The sequence below is a fragment of the Malania oleifera genome, chromosome 2 (genome assembly GCF_029873635.1).
Source record: "Malania oleifera isolate guangnan ecotype guangnan chromosome 2, ASM2987363v1, whole genome shotgun sequence".
Lineage (NCBI taxonomy): Eukaryota > Viridiplantae > Streptophyta > Magnoliopsida > Santalales > Ximeniaceae > Malania > Malania oleifera.
The window spans coordinates 8997294-9025261 of NC_080418.1; the positions used below are offsets into that span (position 1 = coordinate 8997294).

Consider the following 27968-nt stretch of genomic DNA (forward strand, 5'->3'; position numbering starts at 1 on the left):
ACTAGGGCAGAGGGAACCTATTTGTATCGGCGGGTAGATTTCCCTATCCTTAGGGCCTTTGTCAGTAAACTATTGTTGAATGCGTGAGTACGATATCAAGTTAACACTTGAGGGCTTACTGAGTAAGGTGAGTGCCTTGGTATGCTTTAGTTGTGACCTCAGGGTTGCCTAAGTATCAGAGCAGAGGGGTGCTACTTGTATGGACGGGTAATCACCTCTATCATTGGGTAATCTCGTGGGTTAAATATTTGCATGTGATTGTTTAGGTTCAGAAAACGATTTCAATGTTATGTGATGATTTGCAAATGTAATTAAAATGATATCTATTTACCTTATGTTGGTCACACATTGTTTTTATATGTATGTTTCTTCCTTTACTGAGATGTGTCTCACCCGAATATGAATTTATCTTTTTCAGGACTGTTGGCTTAATAAGGCTTACAATTCTTATTTTGATGATAACAAATCAAATGATATATTTAATATGTTTCAAGTAAAAGTGTTCAGGAAAATAACAGAGATCAAGTGTATAAGAAAGTTCATGGATTACAAAGAGCATGAAGAATGAAGTCATATTGTGAAAAGCTCAAAAGAAAGAATGTAACTACAAAGATGGTGGAAAAACAAGTTTTGAAGACTAGATTATACTTTTAAGGATATTCTCAAATGTAAGTACTTCAAAGCAAATCTTAAGTATAAAGAAATTTGAAGCTCATAAAAATTCAAAAATATGTTTTTATATATATACTCTAAAGAATATTTCTTAAATCCATAAAAAGAAAGGGTTTAAGAAAAGAATTTTTTTTGAAATAATGAAGTTTTTAAACATATTTATTTCAAAATATTTGGAAAATCAAAAATATATTTTTTTTAAACATATATACTCTAAAAAGTTTTTTTTTTAATAAATAAAAAGGGCTTAAAAAGAAAAGATTTTTTAAACCATGTTTTTAAACATATTTATTTCAAAAAATTTGGAAATGAATTTTAGGAATCTTTGGGAGTAATGGATGATTTAAAAAAAACTCTATAAATAGTTCTAATCTCAAACTTTTTAATAAGAGAAAAGAAAGTACAAAGAAAGAGAGAAAGAACTTTGATGAAATATTCAAAAGAATTTTGAAATTGAGAAATCCTCTAAAGTTTCCAGATCAAGTGCTTTTCAACAACTTTTCTGATCTAAAGATATTCAAAGGCTTTTAGATCAAAGTAAGTTTTTTTTAAAAGGTTTTAGATCAACTAATTTTCAAGTATTCAAAATTTTGTTTTCAAAGGATCTGAAATTCTTTTAAGATAAACTCTCTGATCTGAAATCGATTTACATTCTGAAATTAAGTTTTCCAACGATCAAAATTTTTATCTTCTTTGGAAAATTATTTGATAATCTATACCAAGTAATTGAGCTTGAAATTTCTTATATTTAAATTACTTTGAGGTATAAAGTGAGCTGATTGGTGTATTAATTCACTCTACTGTGAGAGTTCTCTTTTGTACACATATTCCTTCGTTATCTTTCTTAAATGATTCTGAGTTGTTGAATCGTTGAACCAAATAAGGGGTTGTTATTTGGAGAGGCGGGCTCTAGCCTAATTGAAGGAGTGCATTGTAAATTGGTATTGTTCCACCAGGTAAAGGAACTGAGATAGTGAAATCCTTTGGTGTTTTTGCCAAAGGCGAGGACGTAGACTGTGTTGAAGCTGAACCTCGTAAAAACTCGTCTCCTTCTCTCTACTTTAATTTACATACTTTATTCGCTTTTGTTATAAAATTTATGAGTGCAGGTTGCAGGATTTAAATTAAGTTCTTGATCAATAGAAAGTATGTTTTGATTAATCTTTTGCGGAAACCCAAAAGGGGAGTACGTTGATTAATTTGCGGAAATCTTAATCAAGTAAAGTGAATAATAAAAGGTTACAGGGAAAGCAACAGAAGCCTAAATGTTATTGATTGATTGATTACATTGATTGAATTATTATTTTAAATTCTAGTTTTCTTAAGTGTTGTTATATATTGTATTTTGCTGGGTTATTAAAATTAGAAAACTTAAAAATCAAATAAAATTAAAAGATTTTCAATTCACCCCCCCTCTTGGGAAGCTATTCTTCATTTCAAGGACATCTTCGAGGTCGAACTTTGAGAGCTCGAGGATTTTATAGCATTATTAGGAAATAGAAAAAGAAAAGGGTATATTTCTATGTTAATTTTGGGGAATGTAAATATTTATATTTTATGTCTTTATATGTTAAAGGTGTTGAGTAACGAATGTTTGTGAAAATACTGAAATGTTTTGGGGGTTATGTAGAATTATGGAAATGCAGGTGATGAATGATTTATTATGGATTATGGTTAGAATTAGTAAACTCTGGTATTATGTTATATGGAGATTATGTTTATGTTTTCCGCTGCGTATATTATGAATTATGGATTATCAGGATTTTATCAGGTATAACGCGCTGGACCCGGGTTTAAGGGTTCGGGGCATTACATTATGGTATCAGAGCAATGATTTTGGGATTTTGAGGATTTAGAGATGATTTATACTAAAGTATAGGAATGAGTTAGGATGAAAAATAGGAGATGGGTAGGTTAGGTGTTGAGAAGTGGGTATGGTGTAGGGAAGTATAGGATTTTGTCTTATAGCTTGGAGGTAGAAATCTCTTGCCGGACTTCTGTGATTTTCTAATTTAGTTGACGGTTTGAGAAAACCACGGTAAATCCATCAACGGTGATGTTTCCTAACTATGAGATTGGTCCTTATATGAAGATTTTGGATTTGTATCAGATTTAATTTAATGAAGAATAATTGAATGGTTTATATGATGATATGTATGCTGATTTCTTATAGTGATAGTTAGCAAATGAATTTAAGTAATATGAAGGGATGATTAGTTAGTAAAATTTCGAGGATGAAATTTCTTAAGGAGGGGAGAATGTAAAGACCCGAAAAATTAAAATGATTGAAATAATAATAAAAAATAGATAAAATAACAAACAAATAAATAAAAGGAATGGCGTGGGAAAAAGGGAAAAAATTAAAAATTAAATTAAATTAAGATAAATTGAATAATTAGTTATTAAATTAAACATTATTACATTGGATTTAAAAAAAAAAACTAATTGAAATAAGATCTATATATATATATATATATATATATGTATGTATGTATAAAAGAAAATCTCCTAAAGATAACTTCAGGAGATCCAGAGAACAGAGGAAGCCGCCCCCTCCCGCCCTCAGCTCGCTTCGTCTCTCTCTCTCTCTCTCTCTCTCTCTCTCTCTCTCTCTCTCTCTCTCTTAATTTCTCGATGGATTTGCAACGGATCGGGAAACGGAAGGTGCCATTGGATTTTTGGTTTCGCTGCCGACATTTCTACTAGAGAAGATTTGTCGTGGGAACGACTTAGGCACTACTCCTGGGAAAAGGTAACTTTTCCCCATTTTTTCAATTTCTCTTTAAATATGCTATTAAATCAACAATTGGGCACCACCACGTGGTCCTAGTCGCGATTGTCGTCATTTTGACGTGGGGAAATTTTCAATTTGGGTTTTCTAGGCCCCCGCTCCAAAGCGAAAGTGGGATTTGAGAAATTTGGCAAATTGGTGATATTTGCGGGTATAACTATTAATTTGGAAATTATGGTCTTAGGAAATATTTAAATATTATTTTATTTAGGAATAATTTAATGGAACTAGGGTTTTTGAATTAGGGTCCGGGTGAGCGCTCGGGCATCTGTGTGTGATTCTTGTTGGTGTAGTTCGAGAATTCAGGTAAGGGAGAAATTTATATATTAAATCAGGTTTTTCATGAATTAAAAGTAATTATGTGTTATCTACGTATATATATATATGCTTTTATGTGGTTTTAAAATGCCAACCATGTAAAACCTTGTTTTTGAGTCTAGGAATACTTATATAGCTATGTATACGTGAAAGTAAACGGATGAGAGTGAAAAGTAATTTTCTAAGGAATTATTCAAGAAATGAATTGTAATTTTCAGTATATAAATGTTAAATGTAGGTTGACCTATTTTACAGGAATATGTATGAAATTACTGTTAAATTGTGTGGTATGAGATTCTGTGCAAATATATATATATATATATATATATATTAAATGTATGAGATGCAGGCTAAGAAAGTAAGTATTGAGAATAAAATATGATATGGACAATGTTACCTGTGTATGTTAAATGCAACCATGTAAATGTAAGGCAGCTGAAAGACAACCATGTTAGCAGATTTTAGCGCATTTCTATGTGGACTAACTGTAGCAGATTCTAACGCATTTATATGTGGACTTACAAATGATGGCTAAAGACCAACTGTAGTACAAAGGAATAAAATGAAAATATTATGCAATGAAATGACAATGGAATGACCATGAAATGAAATGACAAATGTGAACAATGTAAATGGGAAAGAGTCACTTAAAGTGAAATGCAATGCAATGTTAAGTTATGAACATGAATGGATATGTATGATTAAATAAAGATAGAAGGAATGATGTATTTTGATATTAGAAGTATTTATGTATGTAGAACATGTTACGGTTGGGCAAGACAAACTCTTCGCCTAAGGGCTTGCTGAGAAAGGCGAGTGCACTAGTAGCTTCAGATGTGACAGTAGCTGTATAACGTACTAGGGCAGAGGGAACCTATTTTTATGGGCGGGTGGATTTCCCTATCCTCAGGACCTTTGTCAGTAAACTATTGTTGAATGTATGAGTACGAGATCAAGTTAACACTTGAGGGCTTACTGAGTAAGGTGAGTGCCCTGATATTCTTTAGTTGTGACCTCAGGGTTGCCTAAGTATCAGAGTAGAGGGGTGCTACTTGTATGGGCAGGTAATCACCCTTATCCTTGGGTAATTTCGTGGGTTAAATATTTGCATGTGATTGTTTAGGTTCAGAAAATAATTTCAATGTTATGTGATGATTTGCAAATATAATTAAAATGATATCTATTTACCTCATGTTGGCCACACATTATTTTAATATGTATGTTTCTTCCCTTACTGAGATGTGTCTCACTTGAATATGAATTTATCTTTTTCAGGACATCTTCGAGGTCGAGCTTTGAGAGCTCGAGGTTTTTATAGCATTATTGGGAAATAGAAAAAGAAAAGGGTCTATTTCTATGTTAATTTTGGGAAATATAAATATTTATGTTTTGTGTCTTTATGTGTTAAGGCTGTTGAGTAAGGAATATTTTTGAAAATACTGAAATGTTTTGGGGGTTAAGTAGATTTATGGAAATGCAGGTGATGGATGATTTATTATGGATTATAGTTAGAATTAGTAAACTTTGGTATTATGTTATATGGAGATTATGTTTATGTTTTTCGCTGCGTATATTATGAATTATGGATTATCAAGATTTTATTCGGTATAACGCGCCGGACCCGGGTTTAAGGGTTCGGGGTGTTACAATACGAGCATAGATTGCTGAAAGAAGGGATAATGTTTAGACTTCTGAGGGAGCAGGAGTTTAAATTCGTCGGGTTGTTTGTGCGCTCTGCACCACAGATCCTCTTAGCGATACAGGTGAGAAGGCTACTCCTTGACGGTTGCTAGGGGTACTTGGCGTGTGTGAAAGTAGTACCAAAAGAGGGACTGAAGCTGGAGGATATTCCAGTGATATGGGGGTTCCTAGATGTGTTTCTTGAGGACTTACTAGGATTGCCTCTAGATCAGGAGGTGGAGTTCGCTATTAAGTTAGCATTAGGGACGACACCAATCTCCAAGGCGCCGTACATAATGAATCCAATAGAACTAAAGGAGTTGAAAGAGCAGTTACAGGAACTCCTTGACAAGGGATTCATTATACCGAGTGTAACAGCCTGAGGAGTACCGGTGTTGTTTGTAAAGAAGAAAGACGGGTCGATGAGGATGTGCATCGACTACTGGGGGATTAACAAGGTGACAGTGAAGAATAGATACCCGTTACCTTGTATTGGCGGCTTGTTTGACCAACCGAAGGGCACTTAGGTTTTCTTTAAGATCGATCTGCAATCCGGGTATCACCAGCTGAAGGTGAAGTTAGAGGATGTATCGAAGATAGCCTTTCGAACTTGGTATGACCATTATGAATTTTTGGTTATGCCATTTTGTTTGATGAATGCACCTGTAACATTCATGGACCTGATGAATAGAGTATTCCATAAGTACTTGGATCAGTTCGTGGTAGTGTTTATTGATGACATCTTGATCTATTCGAGGAGTCCAGCGGAGCATGAGGCTCATTTAGGACTAGTACTTCAGGTACTCGGGGAGAAGAAGCTATTTGCTAAATTTAAGAAATGTGAGATCGGGCTGGAACATATTTCATTTCTAGGGCATGTTGTGTCCAGGGAGGGAATATTAGTGGACTTAAGCAAGGTAGAGGCAGTAGTTGGGTTTTTCTAAACTTTCAGGTCCTTTGACGTAGCTTACGAGGAAGAATAGTAGGTTTGAGTGGACTAGGGAGTGTGACCAGAGTTTTCAGGAGTTGAAGCAATGTTTAGTCATTGCTCCAGTATTGACTGTTCCGTTAGGGGATGATGGTTACGTGATCTATAGTGACGCATCCCAGAAGGGACTTGGGTGTGTCTTAATGCAACAAGGAAAGGTTATCTCATATGATTCTCGCCAACTCAAGGAGTATGAAAAGAACTACCCTACGCATGATTTAGAGTTGGCAGCAGTGGTATTTGCACTAAAGATCGGGCGGTAGTACTTATACGGTGAAAAGTGCGAGATCTTTACTAATCATAAGTGTCTTAACTACATCTTCACCCAAAAGGAGTTGAATAAGAGGCAACGCAGGTGGCTCGAGCTGATTAAGGACTATGATTGCACCATCAGTTATCACCTCGAGAAAGCGAATGTAGTAGCTTATGCTTTAAGTCAGAAGTTAGTGGGTGCATCGGTTTCAACAGTTGTTGCACAACATAAGATCATGATGGATCTGGAGAGGTTGGGAGTGGAGTTGGTGGACAGAGATCCACAAGCATTCATCGCCAGTTTAGTTATTCAACCAAGCTTGTAGGAGAGAATCAAAGCAGCTTAGAAGGAAGACGCAGAGCTGGTAGAGGTTATGGAAGGGGTTTAGAATGGTTTAAAGCCAAATTTCAATATCTTAGTTGATGGGATGTTGAGATTCCATACCAGGATTTGTGTACGGAATGACGCCGATATTAAACGGGTCATTCTAGAGGAGGATTATCGCTCTCTCGATCTATACTGTTCATCTAGGGAGTACGAAGATGTATAGAGATTTGCGGGAATCGTTTTGGTGGAGTAACATGAAGAGGGAAATTGCTAAATTTTTGGAGCAGTGCCTCACAGGTCAGCAGATTAAGGCAGAACACCAGAGGCTAGCAGAACCACTATAGCCACTTGGCGTTCCCAAGTGGAAGTGGGAGCATATCTCAATGGATTTTGTATCGGGGTTACCTGCAGTGGTGCATGGTCAGAATACCATCTGGGTTATAGTGGATCGGCTGACGAAGACTGCGCACTTCGTTCCCATCAGAGTCAGCTATTCCATGAATAGGATGACAGAGCTATATGTGCAGAAGATTATACGAATCCACGATGTCCCAGATTCTATCGTTTTAGATCGAGACCCACGATTTACCTCTCATTTTTAGAAGAGTTTACAGAATGCCTTGGGATCATAGCTCACATTTAGTACCTTGTTTTACTCACAAACGGATGGACAATTTGAGAGGACCATTCAGACTCTAGAGGATATGCTGCGGGCGTGTGTACTTGATTTTGGAGATAGATGGATTCGGTATCTACCGCTCGTGGACTTTGCATATAATAATAACTACCAAGCCAGTATAGAGATGACACCATATGAGGCTTTGTATTGTCGCTGGTATCGATCTCCGTTGTACTGAGATGAGGTAGGCGAGCAGCAGATTGGTGGACCGGAACTGATTCAGCAGACCTCTGCAAAGGTCGAACTTGTCAGGGAGAGGATCAAAGTAGCACAAAGTTGGCAGAAGAATTATGTAGATACTCGCCAATGAGAGTTAGTGTTCGAGATTGGGGGTATGGTATTTTTGAAGATTGCTTCGATGAAAGGGGTGAAGAGGTTTGGGAAGAAGGAAAAATTAAGCCCTCGGTACATTGGGCCATTTGAGATCTTAGAGAGGATAGGTCCAATTGCTTATCGAGTGACGTTACCCCTAACACTATCCAGAGTTCATGACATGTTTCACATATCGGTGCTGAGGAAGTACATGCCAGACCCTTCGCATGTACTAAGTTATGATCCTTTGGAGATCGGAGACGCATTAGCATATGAGGAGGTATCGGTTCATATTCTAGAACAGAAGGTATAGAAGCTGCGTACTAAGGAGATACCATTAGTGAAAATGTTGTGGCGAAACCACGCAGTTGAGGAGGCTTCTTGGGATCTAGAGGCAGAAATATGTTAGAAGTATCCACAAATTTTTAGTGAGGATCAGTAATAGACAGACCGGTACAGTTGAGAAGGTACGTGCTAGTTTTATGTGCAGGTCATGTACGGTAAGTATATATAATTATTGTTGTTTAAAAGTTTATGTATGGAGGGTTTCTGGGAGAGTTTTGTATGAGATTTTAATCTCTTGAGACTTTATGTTGTAACCACAGTGTTCCTCTTCCATAAGTGAGGGTATGTAATAAACTTGGGCCGGAGCCGCTATGTGGGTGGCTGCCGACTCTTCTATAGAGCTGAGTCATGAGTTTAGAGTATGTTTAGAAATAGTTAGCAAATTTCGAGGAAGAAATTCTTATAAGGAGGGGATATTGTAGGAACCGGAATGCGAAAAATAAGAGAAAATGAATATAAAAGGGAGAAATAAAATAAAATAAAAGAAAAAGAAGGAATTGTGCAAATGAGGCCAAAATCGGCGACATTTTTCCAAGCTAGAGGAAAATCGGCCACGGTTTTGGGTCAACTGGGCTAGTTACAGGGGAAACTAGCACCGGTTTTCTCCTGGGTTGCCCACTTATAAATAGAAGTGAGCTCATTTTTTTTTTTTAATAAATTCAAAAACTCCTCTTTTGAGCTCTGCTAGGGTTTCGGGATTTCTTCCCTAAAAGACTCCTATGGGCCCCCTAGTGCTCCAGGATCAGTCCCTCTACTTCCGGCTCGCCGGATCTCGTAGTTTCACTGGTTCGAAAAGCTAGGTTTTTTCGGTTTTCAATTCGTTTCGAATTCTGTTTCGAAAACAGGTAAAGGGATTATGTTAATGTAGTGTTTTTATGATTTTGAACCGATAGAAATGTTTATGGAGTAGGTATATTTATGTTTTCAATTGAGGTTTCTAAACCAATCATTCAAAAGTCCCATTTTTCAAACCCAGGATATACAATATTCTATTTTTAAGTATAATGAACGGTGGGAAGATTGATTTTATATTTTTAAACTGTAAATGCTATGTTTTCAATGTTGCCTACGGGCTATGTTTTAAATATGGAAAACTCTATGGCAGGTGTATATTATTTTGAGAGTTATGGAAATACCAAAGTGAGTATGTTTGTGTAATACTAAACTATTTGTGAAATATACTAAAACTATTTGAGAAATGCAGGGACTTATTGAGATGGCCGAGGCCCAAGGTTGTATTAAACGGAGCGAAGTCGGGGTTTATAAAATGACAGAGTTTTATTCAGTGGTTGAGAGTCGAGTTGTAACAGAGGGCCGAGGCCCGAGGTTGTATTAAACGGTGCGAGGCCGGGTTTCATAAAATGACATGTTTTATGTGAAATGAGTTTTAAAGTATAGTTTAAATTACTTAAATTGCGTGATATGCTATAGGAACCTTGAGGTCCTAGTTGTTATGAGCACGGTATTGTAGCTAGAGAGAGTTTCATTATTTGACCGTATGTGCCCACACACTGTACTATGAGAGTGGTGTTGGGTAGTCCTAGCCGATTGGCCCAGGTAGAGGTGTTACCTTCCCTAGAAGTACGTACCAGGAAGTCGTAAGGAAATCAAACCCGCAAGCGAGTTGCGGAAGCCTACAAACGTAGTTAGCAGGGAGTGACTTGGTCTGGGTTGATCCCCCAGGTTTTAGTCTAGCCATCGGTCGGCACAACCCTAACCACGAGGGTTTATACATGGCGTATAGTTACAGGGAGTCTTTAATGCATATCAGTATATTTATGTAAATGATGTAATTTTTTCAGTACTGTTTTATACTATGAGAAATGAGAAGTGAGTATACATAGTATTTTCAGTAAAAGAGAGAGATGTATGATTTTGTATACACTCAAATGCATCCTGACCACACACTATCATTAACTTAATCTTCCTTACTGAGAGGTGTCTCACCCCGTATACAACATATCTTTTCAGAGAATCACAGAGATCGAGTTTAGCAGAACTAGGGGGTGGAGACTAGTATAGTTTCTTTTTGTGAGCCAAGAACTTTGATGTGAGATGTTTTTGTTGTATGCCTTAGGGCTTGTATTATGGTTGTATGGACCGAGTTAGTTGATTTTCTAGTTTGAGATGTAATATGAGAATGGAAAGACCTGGATATATTTTGATATTTGGACTCTAGTAATATATTGTGGAGAATGTTTAATTTATTCTGCTACATATTTTATATTATGAGATGGTATCAGGTACACAGACGTCACTAAAGTAACACCCCGAGCCTATGAGGGGTTCAAGGTGTTACAGATGTAATCAAATAAGGACAAGTTATTGTCTTTCTGGATCAGTTTGGCACTCAACTTCCAATGAGGGTGAGCCTTCCATTTGTGCTTCTTCATTTGTGATGTTGCTTTCATAATAGATGCTTTTCATGATTGTTTGCTTATGTTTGTGGTGCAGTCAAATGTGGCTGGAGAAGTCTTAAAATGTCTCTTTGATGATGGAGGTATGGCATTGTGGATTTTTATGTATTGTTTTAAATATATTACTATCTCAATTCATTTCAAAGACTCTAATAAAGGAAGCCTGCGATAGTAGGGGCTTGAATTTTGTGATAAAGATTCAGGTTTATTTCACCTAGGTCTGCAACATGGTCTAGGTTAATTTGGTTTAGCCTCAGTGGGCTTAACTTATCTAAGGTTGGTTCACATTATCTTAGACTAGGATTAACCCATGGATCAAACCTAGCCATGTGTAGTGTTAGGGTTGGTTGGTCCAATTCATGAAATTTCCCATTGGATCGAATCATCCCCAAAGGTGGTCATAATGTTTTGTTTCTTGGGTTTATTCTAAGGCATCATGTACCCATATATTTACCCTATGTTTGCTAAATGTACAAGGGGCAAAAGCTATATTTTTGCAACAACTTATCCAATTTATTGGTTCTTTAGATAGTTAAGTTACGGCGATAAGCCAAAACAATAAGTTGATCTGATAAACATAATATTCACAAAGGTTTCTAGATCTGTTGCTTATTGACACTTTGTGGTTTATAGAAGCCATTGGTTACGGAGATCCTCTAATTGTTGTATTACCGTTATTTCACGCTATCAAGTGAGTTCATTGCCAAAGTTGCATGATGTTAGGAGGTCTGAGGTTGTTCTTCTCAAGTCCTTTTTCTATTCATTCCATCTTGTGAATGTTTGTTTTGTGCAATCTGGGGGGTACAACATAGATTGTGGTATTAGTTAATGTTTCTTTTCTCTTAATGGACTATTATATGCAAATAAGGGACTACATTAGACTCAATTAGAGTTTCACTTTTGTTGGAAAATGCTTTTGTACATTGGGGTTGTAACGCCCCAGACCTGCCACGTGGGGCCCGGAGTGTTATGAGACCAACACTCGTCTCTAATACCATTCACGCAACAAAAATAATAAAATAACCTCAACAAAATATACTGGAGTTCTATATTTACACATGCAGATCCATAATAATTACAACCTCATTCTTCATATTACAAAACCTGAATAAAAAATATATATAACATGAAAACAAAAAAAAAACATAACCGTTTGGTACCACTCACAAAACTACCCCGCCCTGGAGCTATCTAAGCTCGATCACCTGGATAACCTGAAAAGATTAAATCATCGACGGGGTGAGACACCTCTCAGTAAGAAAGAAATAATTTATAACAATGTGTAGCTGAAGTGTTTAATATATAATTAAAATATCCATACAAATGCATTCATAATCCACTAGAAGCCAAAATAACATGCTTATAATCACATCATGGTCCACATCTTTGTCAGTTAATCACATGCCCACATACATAAATATTTTACTGATAATTCCCGAGAATAGGGAAATCTACCCGCCCATACAAGTAGATTCTCTTTGCTCTAGTGCTAATACCAAGGCACTCACCTTTCTTAGTAAGCCCTTGGGTTATGTATCTAGGTAAAGTCACCGAGAATAGGGAAGGTTACCCGCCCATACAAGTGACTTCCCTCTACTCTGGTATCCACAAATAATTACCAGAGTACTCGCCTTTCTCAGCAAGCCCTTGGGTGCAGTAATCTACTTTACCACAAACACCTAATTAATTAAAGTCTCACGCAGTCAATCATATTCATTTCATTGAACTCCACACATATATGCATATCATAATCAATCCACATAGGATAATCATACAATCTTCAATCATACCCACACAAGGTCTACATCCACACAATATGTACTCGTCCACACATGACTTTAACACGCACATCATACACGTCCACACAGGACTGTAACACACGCATCGTACATGTCCACCTAGGACTGGTCCATACAGGACTGTTAGTTACATCACACATGTCCACACAGGACTGGTCCACACGAAACTAACCAATCAACAGATACATGTCCACACAGGACAAAGCAATCACACCGCATACATGTCCACACAAGACTGGTCCACACAGGACTAACCAATCAACAGATATATGTCCACACAAGACAAAGCAATCACACCGCATACATATCCACACAGAACTGGTCCACACAAGACTAACCAATCAACAGATACATGTCCACACAGGACAAAGCAATCACACTGCATACATGTCCACATAGGACTGGTCCACACAGGACTAATCAAACCACACATGTTACAAAACAAACACCCTGTTCATGGTAAATAGGTAAACAATCTCCTCATACCACTGCCAATGTTTACCTCCCAGTATAAACGCCCATATAACGACATCCTCATACCACTGCCAACGTTATATGAAGAATATACCAGGTACGATATAACGACCTTCTCATACCACTGCCAACGCTATATCGTAATTTACATGAACCATAACACAAATCAAAAGCAAACCAATCATTCAACACATCCACAATTCTACCACAGTATACACAACATCTGTATCCGCAATCAACCAATGTATTCAACCAGGCAGAAATCATAGCCAAATAATATTCGCAGTCTCAGTAATTCATCATTCCACAATGCTCACAATCATTCAATTAACAAAGATGGTTTCAACCACACAATTTTTCCCAATAATATATATATATATATATATATATTTAAAAAATAATATTTTCAATACCAGCATGGTTTAGAAAAATTATACCTGAATATGTAGAAACTGTACCCAAATATAGTCGTTTTAAAATAATTAAAAAGTTATTATAAATATTTCCCCTTACGTGCTCATCGGGATTCCTGCTCAAAATCCAAACAAAACGAGACCTTGTATTCCAAAAATCCCAACTTCTCAAATCTCAGAAAAATACCCTTATAATACTTCCTAGGCTCCAAATACCTCAAAATAATAATAATAACTTAAATTATTTCACTTACCCTGGTTTTGGGATGTTTCCTAAACTTCTTAAATCGAAAATCCGCTTCGCCTATATTGCAAAGAATCTTCCTAGGAGTCTCATGGTAGCTTCCGATCATCGAACCGAGTTAAATTCGGTCCGAAATCAAAGAGAGAAGGTAAAGGAGTCGTGGTTTAGAGAGAGAAATAGAAGGAGAAATAAAATTCTCGCTGAAAATATGATTTCTCCCTATTTATAAGCAACTTGCCATGTGGCCTCGTCAACGAGATGTCTGGACTCATCGACGAGCCCGAGAACACCACTCGTGGATGAGACCGTGAGCTTGTCGACGAATTCAGGTATTCAAAACCCTCTCTCAGTAAACCCTCATCGACGAGACAAGCATACTCAACAACGAGCTCTGTATGTTGCTTGTCGACAATAAAGTTCAACTCGTCGACAAGCGCATGTTTATTTCCTTTTAATATTTATTTTCTCCTTTCTTCTATTTTCCCTTTTTTCCTTATTATCCTTCTTATCATTTTAAATAGTTAAAATTTTCCAGGTCGTTACAGGGGTAGAGCCAATAGTCATTGCTTAAGGATTCTAGCAGGACTGCTCCAACACCAGTTGGGTATTTTTTCATTGAACTTTGGACGCTGTAATAACAAATTGTTAAAAGAAATTTTTTGAGAAGAGAAAAATTACGCCACTGCACATTCTGCATACATGGTGCAACAAGTTGAAGATATATAATCCTTTTCGATTATTTTTATTTTCAATTATTTTTATTTTTTAAAACATTCTTAATTGTCTTTGTTCTTATTGTTTACTTTCCATTAAAAGTTGTTGGTTTAGGATTCCATTAAAGAAGTATGATGATGATAATGTGGGTGGGGATTTGGATCATTTGGTAAGTGATGCTCCTCTGGCAGTTGTTCGATCTCAAATAACATATTTTTTCATACAAGATGTTCTAAGAAAATTTTCATAAATATACTGCAGCCAAGGAGCTTCAATTATCATGAACTTCACATCAATAACCTTTATGGAAAAAATAAATAAATCATAAACTATAAACTTTACATACCGGAATCGGTCATATCAAACCTATCGAGAAGAACACTCGAGTAGTCATTTAGACTCTCAAGATTCTACACTTGAGGCTTTTGAGATCCTACACTTGAGCAGTTATGAGACTTTTGAGATCCTACACTCGAGCAGTTAGGAGACTTTTGATATCCTACACTCGAGTAGTCATTAGTCTCTCAAGATTCTACACTTGAGACTTTCGAGATCCTATACTTGAGCAATTATGAGACTTTCGAGATCCTATACTTGAGCAGTTATGAGACTTTCGAGATCCTATACTCGAGTAGTCATTTAAACTCTTAAGATTCTACATTTGAGACTTTCGAGATTCTACACTTGAGTAGTTATGAGACTTTCGAGATCCTACACTCGAGTAGTCATTAGTGTCCCAAGATTGTACACTTGAGACTTTTAAGATCCTACACTCGAGTAGTCATTTAAACTCTCAAGATTCTATACTTGAGACTTTGAAGGTCCTACACTCGAGCAATTATGAGACTTTCGAGATCGTACACTCGAGTAGTCATTTAGACCCTCAAGATTCTACACTTAAGACTTTTGAGATCCTACACTCGAGCGATCATTTAGATTCTCAAGATTCTACAATTGAGCAGTCGTCTACCTCTTAAGATTCTACACTTAAGACTTTTGAGATCCTACACTCGAGCAATCATTTGGCATTGGGATCCTACACCCAAGTAGTCATCTTTCAAGAGAACTGAGGTTGTCTTAGTCACTTCTTGTTGGTAGAAGCAAACAACACATGATTATTCTGAAAGCCTTGGGTGATTGTATATCCTGGTTAAAATAGGTGTCTTTTATCTTTATAGGCTTGTTGTTAAAGATAACATAGAAGAGCTCCTATTGTTACCTTGAAACAACAAAACCTATAAAGAGAAACAACTGTAGACACCTCAATTTTAACCAGACCGTTTTAAGGGAACCCGACACTTCGGGAAGTTGAATGAGTCCTTTAAACTAATCCCAATATTTTTAAATCGAGTCCCAGTGTTTTAATTAAGTCTTGGTATTTTTAAATCGAGTGCTAGTGCTTTAATTGAGTTCTGTTATTTTAAATAGTCCCCATATTTTTAGATTGAGTCTTTTATTTTTCAAAATTTTTATTGAGTCCCATAATTTTTTTTATGGAGGTTAAGTCTTTTTTTGGTGATTATGGAGGAAAATAAATAAAAAAGGGGGAGGGATTGAAGGCTTTTTGCATGGGCCATACAAGGCCCATGCGCGTGTATGTGTGTGTGTTTCAAAACAAGGGGGTGGGGCGGCAACCCTAAAGCATTTTTTTACCTCTCCCTTCTATAAAAACAACCTCACACACACACTATAGTGGACCTAAGAAACGGCTGCTAGGGTGCAAAACTCTCTCATTCTCTCGTTTCTCGCACAGCCGCACACCATCACCCTCACGGTTTGCTCCTTCTTTCCTTCATTCTCCACGCACAACAACCTCCTCGCCTTACACCTTCACTGCATCTCCATCTCCCTCACTCTCACCTCGTGTCCACCCCGCGACCCTCACGAACACATCGGAGCACCACCACAGCTCCCACTCTTTCGCCATCGCTCACCCCCCTCACTTTTGGCTTCTGCACCCATAACCGCTGGTTACCGGTAACACTCCACGATTTCCTTTCTCTGGAGCCATACCAACACAGCCGAACCACCCTTCCTCCGCAGCAGTCATCACTGCAGCCACTCCAGGCACAGTCAGAACTCAGCCATCATCTCCGACGAACCTGCAACTCCGGCCATGAGTCTCCTTCTCCGTTCTCGCCTCCAACTCCGGCCACGAATCCCTACGGTAGAACCACCCCCCACCGTCATCATCGCTATCATCCTCGCTCCTCGACATCGTCGTCATCGTCACCATCTTGCCGCACCAACCTCCGGCCAACACCCAACTCTCCCAGCAGCAGTCTCCTCTGACAGCCGTGAACACGGTTCACGGCCAACCCCCTGCTCCGATAGCCCAGCTCCTCCTCACGATCGTTTGCGTCAACCACCTAACATCACTAGCTCCAAGGCAACTCGTGGTAAGATCTCCTTGCATGCATGCCACACACACACACACACAGACACACACACACACACACACACACATGCATGTGTACTGTATTCTTTTCTTCTTTTCTTGTTTTGATTTGTTCTAATATTTAATGTCTAGGTTTTCCTTGTATATCCACGTATATTAATGCATTATTTAATGTAGTATTTTTTTAATATTCATATTTAGGTTTTTATTGTATATATTAAAATGTTAATATTATTTGTTGCAGGACCTACTGTTTTTATATTTAAATATTCATGTTTATTCTCTTTGTTGCTGTTATTGTTGTATTTATTAAATGTTTAATATTTTAGGGTTTTCTCGTTATATGTTTAATAGTTTGGGTAGTTGTTATCATTGCATTTATTTAATTAGGGTTTTTGTGGTTCAACATTTATATGTATTTAGGGCTTTTGTTATTATTATATGTTATATTCAATATTTATATTAGGGTTATATTCATTGATTAACATTAGCATTTAGGAATCTTATCATATTTAACACTTAAAGGTAGGGTTATATTTAGGGTTCATTTCATTATGGATGTATTTAATATGTAGCATGTTTATATTTAGGGTTGTATATTGATTTTTTGTTCAATGGCTATGCTAAATATTTACATACTAATTTCAAAAGTAATTTGGGGTTCCCATAGTCTTATTTGTTTCCAATTTGTCCAGATTACATTTAGGGTATGAGTTCTTGCCATGATATTAAAAGTTTCCTTTATTGTTAAGGTTAGATTTTTGTTATGGAGGTCTTGATTATTTTTGTTGATACGGTATTGTCAAGATATGCATATATATATATATATATATATATATATATATATATATATGTATGTATGTATTATTGTTAGTATTTATGAGGTATGATGTGTGTATATATATATATATCGTCATTATTATTACAATGGTGTTACATTACGGTATTAATATTATATATGTGTGTATGTATTATTGTTAGTATTTATGAGGTATGATGTGTGTATATATATATATATATATATATATATATATATATATCGTCATTATTATTACAATGGTGTTACATTACGGTATTAATATTCTATTATTTTCCTTATTTATTTCTTCATATTATATTAGATATTTCTAATTTTGGGAAAACTACAAAAAATCATAAAAAGGAGTAAATTCTAAAAGTGTTTTTGACTTGATTTTCACTATTTTCTTTAATTGTCTTATCGTTATTTAAAATTCGAGAGATATGAAATAATAGAAAAAGTTAGGAAAAATATTTTTGAGACATGAAAATCGTTTTTGGTAACTTTCCATCCTGAACAAGATTTAAAACCTCCCGAAATAGTATTTTCATACTTATAAAACCTTACGAAATCTCAAAATGTCGGGAGCGTACTTTGTAACATATTTTCTCGATATTTTCGACCCCTATGATTGTAACAAAAGGGTATGAGTTTTTTAAGTTTCGCATACTCCTGTTTTGAGGGAATATATATTATGTGTGATTTATTTCTTTAAATGTACATTTGATAAATTCATGAAAGGGAGTAATTTTGAAGACTTATTAAATTTAATTGGTGGGATAATTTTTGATTAATTAAGTAACGTTCGTAAGAACAAACGCGTATGAGGTGCTCATACTTTCCTGTAATGACCTGGAAATTTAAATAATTAGAAAATATAATGAATAAAACGGATTAAAGGGTAATAAGGGAAAAAGGAAGGATTTTAGAAGAAAAAACAAGCCTCGTCGACGAGTGTCCTTCTAGAGCTCCTCGACGAACTCAATTCCTTGTTGACGAAGGAATCCCGAGAGAGTAATTTGGAAACTCTGAATTTCGTCGACGAATGTATCTTCTTGTCGATGAAGTATTTGTAGTGGCTCGTCGACGAATTGACATGTCTCGTCGACGAAGCCCTGCCTATAAATAGATTTTTTCTTCATTTTTAGCATAAAACTCGTGAATCCTCTTCTTTCTCTCTCTTTCTCTCTCTCTCTCTCTCTCTCTCTCTCTCTCTCTCTAAAACGGTTTTCCCACCTTCTCTCTTTGATTTTAGGCCGAATTTGACCCGATTTGACGATTGGGAACCACCACGAGGTTCGTAGGATCGTTCTCTACAAGGCTGTAGGAGCTGATCGTTGGTTTGAGGAGTTTGGGAAACATCCCAAAATCAAGGTAAGTCAATTATTTTGGGATTTTCTTAATGAATATTGTTATTTGGAGCCTAAAAAGTAGTAAATAAGTGCTTTTCTTAAGATTTGAGTTAGTTGGAATTTATTTTAATTAAAATAGGATTTTTGGTTCAAGGTCCAAGTGAGCGCTATGGGTATCAGTTTGGGGATCCTACCAATGTAGTTCGGAAGTCAGGTAAGGAGAAATTATGTATTAAATCAGTTTTTATGAAATTAAATGTAATAAATTATGTTATATTATATGTATGTTTTAGTGTGAATGATAAAATGCCAACCATGTAAAATTATATTTTCTGAGTCTAGAACTGCTTATATAGCTATGTATATGTGGAAGTAAATGAATGAAAGTGAAAAGTAATTTCCGAGAAATTATGAAAGAAATGAAATGTATTTTCAGCTTATAAATGTTAAATGCTGGTTGGCTTATTTTACAGGCAATATATGAATTCTACTGTTAAATTGTGTGGCATGAGATTTTGTGCAAATAATTATAAAATGTATGAGATGCAGGTTAAGTAAGTAAAGCATGGAGAATAAAATATTATACGAACTATGTTGGTTGTGTATGTTAAATACAACCATGTAAATGTAAGAGAACTAAAAGACAACCATGTTAGCAGATCTAGCACATTTCTATGTAGACTAACTAATGACAGCTAAAAGGAGTTGTAGACTAACTAATGACAGCTAAAAGGAGTTGTAGACTAATTGATGTTGGCTAAAAACTAGTTGTAGCACGAAGGAAAGAAAGAAAAATTCTATGAAATGACAATGAAATGACATGGTATGAAATGACAAATGTGAACGATGTAATGATGAAGATTACGTAAAGTGAAATGTAATGAAATGTTTAAGTTATGAACGTGAACAAATGTGTATGATTGAATAATGATAGAAAGGAATAATGTATTATGATAGTAGAAGTATTTATGTATGTAGAACATGTTACAAGTGGGCGAGGCAAACTCTTCGACTGAGGGCTTGCTAAGAAAGGCAAGTGCACTAGTAGCTTCAGATGTGGTAGCAGCTGCATAACGTATTAGGGCAGAGGGAACCTACTTGTATGGGTGGATAGATTTCTCTATCCTTAGGGCCTTGCTAGTAAACCATTGTGGAACTGTGTGAGTACGAGATCAATCTAACACTTGAGGGCTTACTGAGTAAGGTGAGTGCCCTAGTATGCTTTTGTTGTGATCTTTGGGTTACCTAAGTATTATAGCAGAAGGGTGCTACTTGTATGAGCGGGTAATCGCCCCTATCTTCAGGTAATCTCATGGGTTAAATCTTTACTTGTGAATGTTTAGGTTCAGAGAATGTTTTCAGTGCTACGTTAATGATTTGCAAATGTACTTAAAATGATATTCATATGCCTCACGTTAGCCACACGCTGTTTTAATATGTATATTTCTTCCCTTAGTGAGATATGTCTTACTCGAATATGATTATTTCTTTTTCAGGACATCCTCTAAATCGGGCTTAGGGAGCTCAAGGGTTTATAGCCTTTTTGAGGATTTTAAAGTGAAAGGGTATATTTTGATATACTGTGGGGATGTAAATATTTTATGTTTTATATCGTTATGTTTTATGGATGTTAAGTAAGGAATGATTGTGAAAATACTAAAATGTTTTCGGAGTTATGTGTATATATGGAAATGCAGGTGATGATTGGATTTTATGGATTTATAGATAGAAAATAGTAAACTCTGGTATTACGATATTATGGTATTACGTTATGTATGGAGATTATGGTTATGTTTTCTGCTGTGTATGTATTGATTTATGGATTATCAGGATTTTATTAGGTATAATGCACCGGACCCAGGTTTATAGGTTCGGGCCGTTACATTCCCCTCGCATAACTGAACTCCCGATCCCTGTTTTGGTAACCTAAATCGATTCTACCCTTAATTGAATAGTAATCAAGTGTTCTAACCACACTAAAAGATTAGTGGCGACTTCATTCCTATTTTTTTCAAAAATTAAATTTTACATTTTTCATTCTCCTCGTTCTGTTTGGGACGTTGCGACAAGATTAGAGGCCTTATGCTCTAATCTTGAGAAGAATGAGTTAAAAATTGGGATAGAGATGTGCTATAACTCATTGTGTGGTTGAAGTCCCATTAGCCTCTCAAAGATACTGTGTGCGTGCATGCATACACGTGCGTACAGGGTGGATAGGGGAAAAAAAATTAGTTCCTCTAAGGACCAGTGGAGTCATCTCATCACACCCTACCATCCAATAAAAAAGCATTCCAAATAATATATCTCGTAGGGTAGGATTCACATATAATCTGATTGGACCTATTATATAAAGTGTTTATTGTATGGAAAAGCTTGATAGAAGGACCACGCTAATCCTCCTGGAGGACTTAATTTTTTCTCTGGGGATAGGGAATAAGAATGGGAGATGCACAATCCTAGTTGTGTAATTGAGGCTACGGGGGAGCATTTGGTTGATATAGTTAATTAATTGAATCTTTTAAAATAATCCAATTGAAAAATCTTATTAATTGAATTGAACAAAAATTCCGTATCAACCAAACTGCAAATTTGATTGAATCGAATTTCGGTTAAATCAGTTAATCAATTTTAATAAATTTAATATTTTAATATATATAAAATATATATATACAAAATTTTTAAAATTATATATAATTTGTGTATGTAATATAATTATTAATTTTTAATATTTATTAGTTGTCAATTTGGTTAACCAAACATATTAAACCTTAATAGCTGAATTGAAAACTGAAAAGTGAAATTCAATGAAAATAAAAATCGAACCAAACCGAATAATTTTTTTAGCAAATTCAATCAATTGATTTTATTTAGTTAATTTGGTTTTGACTGAATTATGCTCACCTTTAATTGAGGCCTCCATGGGCTTTAAAAATATTAATATTATTTATTATTGTCTAGGATCTTGATATATAATTTACTATTATATTTTTAAAAAAATTACTAATTGAGTTATTTATTAAGACTTAAATGATGACGATGGATGGCGACAATATAGCATTGATGTGGAAAACAATTTGATTGGGTGGTCATCAGAAAAGAAAAAGAATAAACATTTCTCTAGCTCAGTTGCCAGCTCAGTTGCCGCGACAAGAATGAGTCTCGATTGGGACAATTGTGCACCACTAACGGGTTGTATAATTCAAATCTAATGAGTTTGTCGATAAATAAAAAAAGATTGTCGCATACTCGGTTAGTTTAGTTTTGATCGAATTATGCTCACCTTTAATTGAGGCCTCCATGGGCTTTAAAACTATTAATATTATTTATTACTGTCTAAGATCTTGATATATAATTTACTATTATTATTATTTTTTTTAAATTACTAATTGAGTTACTTATTAAGACTTAAATGATGACGATGGATGACGACAATATAGTGTTGATGTGGAGAACAATTTGATTGGGAGGTTGTCAGAAAAGAAAAAGAATAAAAAAATTTTCTAACTCGGTTGCCTTGACAAGAATGAGTAGTGCACCATTGACGGGTTGTATAGTTTAGATCTAATGAGTTAGTCGGTAAATAAAAAAAATTGTCATATACTCGGTTAATTTGGTTTTGACCGAATTATGCTCACCTTTAATTGAGACCTCTATGGGCTTTAAAAATATTAATATTATTTTACTATCTAAGATCTTGATATATAATTTACTATTATTTAAAAAAAAAAATTACTCATTGAGTTATTTATTAAGACTTAAAAGCTGACGAATTTGATTGAAAGAGAATTTGATTGGGAGGTTGTCAGAAAAGAAAAAAAATAAAACATTTCTTTAGCTCAGTTGTCAGCTCAATTGCCATGACAAAAATGAGTATCAATTTGGACAATAGTGCACCACTAACACGTTGTACAATTTATATTTAATGAGTTTGTTGGTAAATAAAAAAAGATTGTCACATACTTGATTAATTTGGTTTTAATCGAGTTTTGTCAATTATTTATTACTGTCTAAGATCTCGATATATAATTTACTATTATTTATTTAAAAAATTTACTAATTGAGTTATTTATTAAGATTTAAATGATGACGATGGATAACAACAATATAGCGTTGATGTGGAAAACAATTTGATTAGAAAAGAAAAAGAATAAAATATTTCTCCAACTCAATAGCTCTAACAAGAATGAGTATCGGTTTGGACAATAGTGCACCATTAATGGGTTGTACAGTTCAGATCTAATGAGTTTGTCATTAAATAAAAAAAGATTGTCCCATACTCGGTTAATTTGATTTTAACAGAATTATGCTCACCTTTAATTGAGGCCTCCATGGGCTTTTAAAATATTAGTATTATTTATTATTGTCTAAGATCTCGATATATAATTTACTATTATTTTTTTTAAAAAAAAATACTGACTGAGTCATTTATTAAGACTTAAATGATGACAATGGATGACGACAATATAGTGTTGATGTGGAAAACAATTTGATTGGGAGGTTGTTTGAAAAGAAAAAGAATAAAACATTTTTCCAGCTCAGTTGACGAAACAAGAATGAGTATCGGTTTGGACAGTAGCGCACCACTAATGGGCTCTACCGTTCAAATCTAATGAGTTTGTCGATAAAGAAAAAAAATTTATCGCATTTATTATCACTTTTATAATTTATGTTGCATTTATTATCACTTTTATAGTTTATATTTATTATTATCAAATAGATTTTGGATTAAGAATCGGATAATCATAAAGAATGGTCACAATATATCATTGATGCTAATAATTTTATTTTTATTTATTTTTAAATAGGTATGAGTAAAGGAGGGAAGAGAAATGGATGTCGGATGAGAAAGAATTATGAGACGTAGTAAATTAGTTTTACAATATAATCTCTCGGCGCGGCCACTCCCCTCTTCCTCTTCCCCTGGGAAAAAGCCGAGTGCTTTCGTTATTTTCTCCTCTGGCTGCACTCCACCTCAACTGTAGCTTTCTTCCGTTTTCCTTTTTCACCTCTACTGTAAAACTGACATACACACTCAGAGAGAGAGACAAAGAGAGAGACCTCCCACTGCATTACGACCATACACTGAGTCAAATTTTCATTCTTCTTCTTCTTCTTCTTCTTCTTCTTCTTCTTCTTCTCTAGTTCTTGTCTTTTGGACGAGGGAAGAAGAAAGAACGAAGAAAATGGGTGGACCCCGTTAGACATAGCTATATATTTGACGCCTTTCATGCTTTGGCTGCTGCTCCCTGGCTTTTCAGCTTCTGGGATTCGCAAATGTTGCAGAATACCCAAAACCAAATGGATATAGAAGCAAGAGGGGACCGCCGTCGGCGTCGGCCTCGCCGTTCCCGACCCCGTCGTCCTCCTCCCCCTGTGGCCGAGGAGACCCGCTACTTCTCCGATTCTGAAGACCAGTCGTGGCACTCTCCGCCAAATTCCATCCCTGGCGACGAATGCACGTTGTCCGAAGCATCAGTTTTTTCGGACCGTTCGTCGGAGGTGGATTTGGAGGTTGGTGCTTCAGAATTAAAGGTGTGTTTGGCTGAGGTGGAGAGAGATTGTAGAATTTGCAAACTGAGCTTGGAGGGCTCTGCGCAAGAATCAGGGGATCCAATTGTGCTGGGTTGTTCTTGTAAGGGTGATTTGGGTACTGCCCACAAGCAGTGTGCCGAGACTTGGTTCAAGACCAAGGGCAATACGTGAGTACTTCTTTACTTTTAACTATAATACAACAGTGAAATCATCATAAATTTGCTGCTTCTTAGCTTCTTAGCAACTTATTTGCTTCTTAGCTTCTTAATATTCATTTGTATGTTCTTGGTGTCACGGACCCACAAGTTAAGCTCAATTAAGGGGCAGCGCGGCACCCAACATTGTCAACCCCTAACACTTGGCCTAATTTTCCCGGAAATTCTTCAGTTTCAATTTGTTTGGTACCGCTTTCTGAGTTGAATACGAAATGGAAGCTGTGGGATTTTGCATTTCTGCTGCTATGTTTATGATGGTAACTAGATTCTTATGCTGGTGTGTGGGGTTTTGTGAGAAATTCTGGATAACTATTAAAATCTTGTGGGTTCAAGTTGAGTTTGTTCTTGACAATCAGCATATTTTACAATGTGGGATCTTTTCGGTCTCGCACAACTTGATTGATTTCTCATAGGTAGTCATATGTCATTCAAAATGAAATCAAATATATTCTCTGTTGTCTATCCCAGTATAAGAGTTAAAAATATTTCCAGCTTGCATATTGAGGGGAAAAAAAGGACGAAAGGAAACATGTTAAAGCAATTGGTAAATGGTAATACAAATGTACACGGCGGAGACCCCCTCTGGAATTCTGCTACCAGAATGTTAGAATGATAAAAAAAAGCAAGCTTCATAGGAATGATGAACCTGGAAACGTTTCCCAGATTGCTGTTTCTTAGATTTTTCATCTCCCATCGTCAGTTTTTTCGCCTACTGAACCTTGTTAATTTGATCACACATATTGGTCCTCCCAGGTTGAAAACTCTTCTTTGGTATGTTAGGCATGATTGGTTAATCATGCACTAGCTAAGGTTGGCTGGGCTCTTCTTACATTTCCAATTGTCTTCTTGGTTGGAAAAGGGAGGACTGATTGTCCTTTTACCGGACAGATTTGGTTGCTTCTTGTTTATGATGTGAATACCTGGTTGCAGTTTTGTGTGAATGGGCGGACTTTAATTTGGCAGTCTCATCTTCTTACTGGCCTCTTTGATTTTGCCTTAACTTACATCTTTGTGGAGGTGGTATAATTTTTCTGTTCATTGGTCTGCTGATGAATCATTTATGTTCACTCCCAGTGGATCGTGTCCTGGTTTCATAAATTTCCAAATGCTCTTGTTACATCTCATAATTGACTGCTGTTCTTCTTCAGCTGTTTCTTGGGCTGCTTGGATTCCACCTGCTTGGGTTGGTTAGAAATGAAAGTGGGATGGCTCTGCTAGGGAACAACCTGGATGGGCAACATTTACCATCAATTGATAGAACTAACAGTTTTCTGCCCAAATTGTGGCCTTTGAGTGCTTTTTTTTTTGGACTCAACTCTAACCCCATCCTCTTTTCCTGTCGTTAAATAAACTAGTTGTGAGTTTAAGAATGGACTTGGCCCTAGGAGCTGTATGCGAGGGCATACCTACTTGGCAAAATAAGGTAGCCATTGGGTCACTAGCGGCTGGATTGAATCCTTGGCTAGATGAACTTTCTGGATTATCCAAATCTCATTCTGAAGTTTTAGATCTGTTTTCACCTTTTGACATGCATCATCCACATGCTACCCTTCTTTCTCTCGCTTGTTCAATATTTCTATTGTAGAGCATTTATTGTTTTTCTTTGAAGATACTGTTATTTCTCCCCAGCTGATGTCCTGGGGAAGGAGGTCTGAACAATGCTGCATAACCAACTTATCTTGTCAAGGAATGTTCCATTTGTGAGATCGAGGAATTGATCCCGTAGTTTTTTGAAATTTGGAGATTTGATAGCTATTAATCTTTGGTTTTTATTTCTACATGAATGAAAAATATTATTTACTAGCACAATACCAATAAAGCCTGGCGCCTTAATTAGTGGTGTTTGCAGGCTGGAATCTTAGATGAATAGCATGCATCCTCTTGGAGTTAATATAGCTAATGAATGGACCCAAAAATCTTCGTGGCATTGAGAACTGGATTTTGGCTTGTTCTTGGCACTAAGATGCTTGGACTGAGCACAAGTGTAGGATTGGAGTTCTTTCTGGCCTTGTCATAATATGTTCAATATTTCCCAGGCAAGGGCATTGTTGCATAAGCAGTGCCTGGTCCATTATATTTGACTATGATGTTGTCCTTAACCCATTAGTCCCACTTTTTGTCAGATATATGGCATCTTTATTATCTATGGTCACAGTAATTCAACCTCATCTATCCTATATATATGAGTTACAGGACATGTATCTAAACACTGAAGCATGTTCCTGTGGCTTTTGCAGATTAAGTTCCATACTGTCATTTAGGATTGCAGAAACTTTAAGTCTGTACATTAATCTTTATATTTACCTTTTAATGATATTACCCTCCTTGTTCATTATAAGTGTTGATTTATTACAAATTGGTATTACAGAACATGTGAAATCTGTGGAGGAACTGCTGTAAATGTGGCTGGTGAGCAGATAACTGAGGCAAACAATGTTACTTCAGAATCCGTGGCAATACCAGCAGAACCTGCTAACCCTACAGAAGCCCATAGTTTCTGGCATGGCCGCCGCATTATGAATTTCCTGCTGGCCTGCATGGTCTTTGCTTTTATCATTTCTTGGCTGTTTCACTTCCATGTATTCTCATGAGTTGCTGGAAAAAAAGGTGCAGCTTTTTCATTCACTATGATGCGGGTTATCAGGAATGAGTGCTTCTATTCTCCTTGTTTGCTTTCATATCTTGTTCCAACCCTTTCCCAGGGTCCCTGCTTTTCTCAATCAAATTTAGTGTTGTACTAGCAGAATCCATGTAATGCAGTATTTAACACAAATGAAGGAGAAAAGAAAGAAATTACTTTTGTGCGCGTACAAATGACCCATGCTTATATTACATGTAGAGGTCGCATGTTGGCTAATTCCTTTTGTTATTTGCATGGACAACATGAAAAGAAAACCCCAAATGTTGGATTGGATTTATTTTAACTGCATTGATCAAGGTCTAATTATTTTTTGGATTAGTAAGTTAGGGATATAATATAATCCTTACAGGCCTGGCAAAAAATGGTGTAACCCAAGTTGGTGATACACGGTGTTAGCAGAGCAATGCACGCACGCTACAGGCCTACTACATACAGTGCATCTGGTTGTAGACTGAAGAATATTTGAAGATGATAAATATAGAAGATAATTGAAAGCATAAAAGGTTGGAGCATAAATCAGAAGGGATTTATACAGAACATGCATGATTGAAAGGATATCAGAATTGGAACATAAATTATAAGGGATTTATATTGAATTTAGAAGC

At 36.0% G+C, this 27968-nt stretch overlaps 1 protein-coding gene across 1 annotated transcript; it reads left to right on the top strand.

Annotated features, from left to right (window-relative positions):
• The first annotated feature begins 23813 nt into the window (after nt 1–23813).
• LOC131149235 (uncharacterized) lies at nt 23814–27536 on the top strand. The gene is made up of 2 exons (XM_058099500.1): nt 23814–24674; nt 27091–27536. The coding sequence occupies exons 1-2, from the start codon at nt 24250–24252 to the stop codon at nt 27311–27313; spliced, it is 648 nt and encodes a 215-aa protein (XP_057955483.1). The 5' UTR covers nt 23814–24249; the 3' UTR covers nt 27314–27536.
• Nucleotides 27537–27968: the final 432 nt, after the last annotated feature.

Bases quoted from the DNA above. Each gene is read 5' to 3' on its own strand.
- LOC131149235 (XM_058099500.1), top strand. From the start codon at position 24,250: ATGTTGCAGAATACCCAAAACCAAATGGATATAGAAGCAAGAGGGGAC. The intron at 24,675-27,090 runs GTGAGTACTTCT...TTGGTATTACAG, and splicing joins TTCAAGACCAAGGGCAATAC to AACATGTGAAATCTGTGGAG.